Raw genomic sequence first — 7,033 nt, forward strand, 5'->3', positions numbered from 1 at the left:
TATCCTTTAGTGGTAAGTAGGTCATTACATTATGTTTTACATTAGGATTTTTGTGGATGCTGAATATGTGGGGCCCTTTAAAGAGGCGTACCGTAAGAGATCATACTCCTAAAGAATGTAGAGCAATAGATATGCAATTGTTTGAGCACTGAAGTGCTAGTCTAGTTAGTCTATTTTTCAGATTTATTTTTGTTGTTGTTGTTACAAGTTCGTTTAAAGTTAATTTAAAAGTGTTGAAAGTAAAAAGAGTTTAACATTTCTTGATTGGCATTTTGGATGTCATAAAACAGTTGGTTTCACAGTTTGCCTCCACCCATTTTACGTGAGAAAATAGATATTATGTATAACTTATACTGAATTAGGAGAGAGAAGCTGCTGTCTGGAAATTCCCCTCTCTCCACCATTAGCTATTGAACAGTTTGGATGATTAAAGATTAAAATAAGATGAATTGCTTCCTGGAGGAATCTGTCTTTTTCTGTTCACTGCCAATAGGCAATTAGCTTAGATGAAATAGCTAAATTTTAAGCAGCTAAAGATTGACCAAATAAATTTAACTGTTTTCATGTATTAAATTTATTAATCTTCTCTTCCAAAATGTGTCTTCTAATTATTTTTATTTAGCATTTTTTCATAAAGATACTTAAAGAAGTGTTAAGTTGAAACCATTCCCTTACAGAAAGTTAAACTTTTGGGTTACTGCCATAAGAAATATGCCACTATTGCCACAGGAAAAACAGCTCATTTTGTTTACTCGCTGTGTGTTTGGTTTTTTTTCAGACAAAATTCTTTGTCTAAACTGCAGCTCTTTATTTCAGATGATTCATTCCGGACTCATTCTGCTGGTAACAGTGGGAACGCTGCCTTCCCTTCCAGTTCTTCTTCTCGCAACTTATTCAACTCAGCTGACCAAAAGAGCAATGGAAATAAGGAGAGTCAATCCCGAAAGATGAGCATGTAAGTGGTTGATGAGAGGTTAACTCAACTTTATGGGTAATATTTTCAAAGGGAACTCAAAAGAGCCATGTAAAATTAAGCCTATATTTATGATACTACTGCACCCAGATTGTGAAATACTAAAATAGCAGGGTAGAAATGTAATGTGTGCAATTACAAGTGTTTTTAAGATTGGATTCCCTTTTAGTTAGTGTTTCACATTGTTTCTCCTGCACATGTTTGCATTATGGGGAGGGTGGAATGGGACAAAGTTAAGTTTAGTGCATTTGATACACAATAACTACAGTCACCGTGATTTAGCTGCCTGTAGTTGGCAAAATAGAATATATGTATTGTCAGTTGATTTATTTTTTCCTTTTCCTTCTTTTTATGTGCTTATATATGTTTATGTATTATAATGTAACAATTTCATGACAAATTTTGAGAGCTACAATGAACTGTTACTGCTACTTGTTATTAAGGCTGCCTTTTTTGTCTTACCTTAACCATTTAAATAATAACAAACAAACAAACAAATCAGTGCCAGGCACCTCCCTCATGCTGGTTTTCTTTAAATGTCAGCCTAAACTGCTGAACATTTTGCAAGAACAAAATCAAAGATGAATGTGTTTGCTCCCATGATAAAGGTGTAAATGTCTTAGAAAATCGCAGTGACGTGTACTTACTCAGTCAAATCTCTGTAGACTCTAGCAGCTAATTCCCTGCAGATTTCTTTTACACTGTAACTTGTAGTTCTAAATTACTCTCATTGGACCAGCTGTAATTTTGGGTGCTCAAACTGAGACTTTTCTTTACTATCAGACATTTGCTTTCTTAGCCAAGGTAGAGCGGACAAAGGAGCCAGCTATAGCAAGAAAGGGAGGTTGTTTGGGAAAGTAAACTTCAGTGTAATAAAAATTAGAACTATAAGCTGAAAAATATAGGGAAATGCAAGCTGGGCCTCAGAAATCTGGATAGGTATGACAGACTGGGAATGAAAGTCCAGAATGTGAGGCTATGACTTGGTGGTCAAAGATAATGGAAATGAGATAAGCAGCTGGCACCAGATAGGAAGGAAGAAACACCTTACACTGGTTTGGCAGAGAGAAAGAGGAACAATAGTGATAGTGGTAGTGATAGTGACACCTCTTGAGTGGTCACCTCTGGTGAATTAAGTATCTGTATGAACTCATATTTTTCCACATCAGTTTTTTCAGGTTCCTTTAAAAAACAAACCAAAACAATAGCCCCTCCAACTTTACTCATAGATATAAGTTAATAAAATTCCTAAATTGTAAAATAAAACACTCGAAAGTTTAATGGATGTAAAAAAAATTTCTCTGAACAGCTTGCATCCAGCTACTTGTATACATTATATTAAGATACAGTCTCTTGCTTGATCACATAGGATTTTTTTCTACGGGATTTTACCGCCTTCACTGCACAAGATAAGTTTGCTATGGAATGAAATCAAGCTTGCGGAGTGACCTATTGTTTTAAAAGTGCATTTCCTTTGTAGAGAAGGTTGGAAGATAAGCAGTGAATGAAGGTTGACTGTTTGTGTGGAGTCAGTGGTTTCACAGCAGAAGTAACTGAAGGTGCCAAGCCAAATTGCACTCTGTCCCTATCTTTGCCAGAGTCGAATGCCTTCTCTTACCCACAGCACTTACTTCAGATTTTTTGTAGGTGTTCATTAGGTGGTCACTTATTTCAAAGTGCCTGATTTCAGACTCAACAGTTAGGTTAGTAGGCATGCTGACGTTTTCAGGTATCTATAAAGTAAGTGGGACGTGTATCTTGAGTATATAAAATGACATACAGTGCTACATACTTTCAAAACTTGTGTGCTCAAAAACCTGTGTGCCTTCACCCTAATCACTCTGTTCCCTCTCTTCAAAACCAGAAAATCAGTTCAAATGCTGTACATTGTTTTAGCAACCATTGTAGAAATTCCAATTACTCATCTGTCTCACAAGGATTTGGGGAAAATAAATGGATTAATATTCACGAGATTAGTTTGACATACTTTTTACATCACATAAACTTTTCCAGATTTCAAAGGTTTTTCTATCTGACACTTAAAATAAAACTGATATCTTTTGTTTTAATACAAAGGGATGAAAAAAAAGACTCACACAGAGCAGTTTGTACCTTTGTCTTCAGGCAGGAAAGTGGAATGTAAGAGACTCAGCTTCAAGTCTCAATGTGCCATTCCCAAGTGAATACCTTAGCAGCAGACTATTTGAAAGCGGGTATCTGATCAAAAACAATGATCTGGAGGCCCTTTTTGGTTCAGAAGCTCACTAAACTGCATAGGGTCAGAAGCCAGGAGGATATACTAGGGGAAGAAAAATTTTTGGAGAAAGAGGAGCAGGCTTAAGATGACCTACATTTAGCTCTGAATAGGAGTTTTAATGTCTGTGTTCTTATGGGAAAACACATCTCCAGTTGGTATAATATCTGCTGCACTGTAGATTCAATTTCTCTATTGTAATCTAGCCCAATACTTAATTGTTTTAATAAGAAAAATGGAGCAACTCTGTAAGGAGATAAGAGATCCAGATACAGGAATGGGTGCGGGTAAATGTGTTCATCTGCATAACCTTGTTGACCACAGGTACATTTAGGTGTACCTCTTTTATTTTCCTTTTGTTCAGAAAGTCAGTCCTGATGCTAAATATACACATGCTAAAATTTTAAAATAAAGTTAGTTTCAAGGAAACATTATTTTCTGAATTGAATGATGGGAAAATCTAATATTCAATATTAGCAGTTGGCAAAAATTACTCTTATTGAGAGAAGAATTTGAAAATTGTACAGTGAGTGTTGCAATTGAATAGACGTTCATGAATGAGTGTCACCATCTATCTACTCACTAAGACAGGAAACGTGTGATAAAATAATAGAGTATATATTTGAACTGTATCATCATGTAACTTTACGTATGTGCTGGTTAAACATTGCACTGACCATCTTCATTCTGCCAAGTCCTAGCTTTTAATTTGTTTGCTCTGCAAAACAAGTAAGGTAACTTCTAATGTTTCTTTTTCTAAGTAATTATGTGTGTTTGTGAAGAGTGAAGATTGGCTGTTAATATGTTATTTAATAATTAAAACATCAACAGATACAATTAATTATTCTTAGTTCAAAGTGATGTATGTTTGGACAAAATAGTATTTAATTGCTAAGGGTAATCTTTTCCATAAGACTGTTCTACTGAATTTGGGCAGTTGTTCACTTTTGACAATATAGGGCAGTTTGCAGGGATGAAGAATTTCTGATTTCAGATATTTGTGGTGTTCCAGGAACTTTTCAAAACCCAAAGTAACTTTGGTGCAGAAATGAGGTCTTTACTTACCACGCTCATGAATTCGAACATTTTGTTTGTCCCGTTTCAGAGATGTGTGTGCCAATTAAAATATTCCAGCTTTTTAAAAATAATGTAAATACAAGAAAATCTAAGCAAATCTTAATCCAGTGCTCACAAGCAGGTGACAAGGAAATGACCATTAGCTTTGGTGTCATTTGCTAGACCTTAGGTAACACTCAGTCAATAAAAAACAGAAGTATGCTGGAGGTTCACCTGTACAACTTAATCATGCCATCACAAGAGAGACGAGCACTGGATTTTAAGCAATTTATGGAATAGGAAAGAATCACGAAGAGCGATCCACAGAGGTCTAACAGTTAAGTCCTGTTCTTCAGACTACTTCTGACCATTACAAACAGTTGTGAATTGACATAGCTACAACGCTGTGAAGTTGAAGAAGAGTATATTTAGAAATTAAAAAAATTAAGGCTATGGAAAAGGCAGAAATTGCCTAAATGACATTGTGGTTAACAGAAGACCTAGAAATAACACTGTGAAGAGCTCTGTTCTTCTCTCTTCCTTGTATCCAACTTTCCGCAGATTTTATCATGGCATTATTTGTCGCCATGAGTAGACAGCTTGTACTGCCTTAACTATCTCACTGAGAGGGAGCTCCACATGACCTTCTGTAGGAAACTTAAGGGAGCAACGCACCCTTCTTGTGAAGAATGCCCTCCGAATGTGCCCATTCAGCTTTTTCAGTGGGTGCAGTAGAGCAGGTAGTAGTTTTTTGAAGTACAGTAACTAAGAGCTATATTAAAATTTTGCACAAAATAGCAGTTTGTTACATTATTTAATAATATAGCAATAACACATTCTGTGTGTTTCTTCTTTTTGTATGAAGAAAAAACAGAAAATCGAACTCGTAGATCTTCTGACAGAAAAAGAAGGGAACCGGAGACTGGTGGAAACAACTTTATGGTGCCATAAGGTGGGAACAGCAGATGGGACAATTTAATGCCTGGAATGAATAAAATGCATCTTGCAATGTTAAAGTCTTTTATCTTTTAAATAAAATCCCCAGCTGTAAAATATATTCCGATAAGTAATGTAATGGTTGCAGAATTCTAACGTTGTAGTGAAATGTTATGAAATACAACTTCAGCTATGTGCTCTTAATTGCTGCAGCTAAAGGGAGGATTTTGTTTTCTTCAGTTATGCCTTTGTAGTTCAAATTCTTGGATTCAGACTGGACATATCCATTACTTAATTGGCTTATTTACAATTTTAGCAATTCTTAGCACCCATGTTTTCTGTAAGAAATAGAAGGAATTGTTATGAATTTGAAAAAAAGTAATCCCACATTTTAAAGAACCTGCAAACCTAATTTAAGACCAAAGTCCTGAACCATTGATCAGTCAATAAAAATCATGAACTTCAGTAGCATCGTGCTGTGAATTTGGAGGTAATGTTTTTACAAGTACTAAGTAAAGTTCATAAAAATCCTGTGTAAGTTTCAAAGCAATCTAAAAGCATATGTCTGCAGATGATATATATATAAAAGTTTTATTTCATAAGTTCTATTGTATAAATACATGTTTTAATTTTTAGTATTTCAGATTGTATTTTCACTTGAATAATTTATAATGATGACTCTAGTTTTTAATCAGCTGCTATTGCAAGCTATCATGCTTCAGTGATGTCATCTGCATTTGTTTGTATTAATGTTTCTATCAAAAACTGTCTGTGGAAAAACATGCAATTCTATTTTAAAAAGTTCTATGCCAATACTTGAGAGAGAGCCTATGAAGCTATTGTCAGCTTCTCTATTTCAAAATGGAAGCAGCATAAATATATTGATATCAGAAATATGTGTTTTTTAAAATCTGTTGGTGTATGATAAAGATGATCTGATTTGTGAATGCATATGCGTGTGTGGTTACTTTTTATAATGTGAAAATATGAATGATGATTTACTCAAAATAAAACCTAGGACAATGCTGTACATGCATGTTCTTGAAAAAAAATTTCTCAGGGCATCTTTTATAATTAAAACAAATAAAAGCATTTACCTATAGAAGGTTTCTATTTTAAATAGTAATAATGCTAGCTCTGTGCTGTCTTGTGTGAAGTACAAAATGTCTTTTAGCAGTGTTTTACTGTCTGAATTCTCAAGCTTCTTACACTGTGGTTGGATTTAGGTGTATTCTGTCTTTAATCACAGACATTGCTTGGATCCTGTGGAAACACTCAAGTTTTCAGTTTGTTCTGCAGCCTGGCATAGGATCTTGTAAATCACAGATTTCTTTAAAAGCTTCTTCAAGTATTATGGTGTTTAACATGCAATATTGGTACAGATAGATACACAGACGACCTATACTGCTTCTACCAGCGTTCTGCTTTTGTCTTATTAATGAAAACAGATACTGCTGGGTCCCCAAGGACAATGCACCCAACGTGCCAGCTACTGCTGCTCACCATGGGACCCTGCTCAGTCTGTTCTCAGTCTGGCTTCTGCCAGGGACCAAACTCAGCTCAGCAGTACCCAGCTGCAGAACAGGACTCAAAACTGTGTTTGACCCTCAGATGCCTTTACTAGAGCAATGCAGAACAGCCAGGAAGTTCAGAAACTTGAATCCAAGCTCTTTCTACCCTTAATAAGCATGTAACAAGTTATGTATACAGCCTGTCTTTTGTTTGTTATTGGCTGCCATTTGTCTGTCGTTTTTAACTGATTAATTTCTTTAAGCTGATAACACGTGCTTCACTCAATAACCCTACTATGTATT

At 35.3% G+C, this 7,033-nt stretch overlaps 1 protein-coding gene across 1 annotated transcript in view; it reads left to right on the forward strand.

The window, feature by feature from the left end:
* The window catches only part of PPP4R4 (protein phosphatase 4, regulatory subunit 4), a 57,502-nt gene extending 52,329 nt beyond the window's left edge, over positions 1 to 5,173 (forward strand). The window contains 3 exon segments of the mRNA XM_010180350.1: positions 1 to 16; positions 804 to 955; positions 5,149 to 5,173. The exon segment at positions 1 to 16 is cut by the window's left edge and continues 63 nt beyond it. Of these exon segments, the coding sequence (XP_010178652.1) occupies positions 1 to 16; positions 804 to 955; positions 5,149 to 5,173 (193 nt within the window).
* The last annotated feature ends 1,860 nt before the right edge of the window (positions 5,174 to 7,033 follow it).

Source organism: Mesitornis unicolor, unplaced genomic scaffold (assembly GCF_000695765.1).
Source record: "Mesitornis unicolor isolate BGI_N332 unplaced genomic scaffold, ASM69576v1 scaffold2013, whole genome shotgun sequence".
Lineage (NCBI taxonomy): Eukaryota > Metazoa > Chordata > Aves > Mesitornithiformes > Mesitornithidae > Mesitornis > Mesitornis unicolor.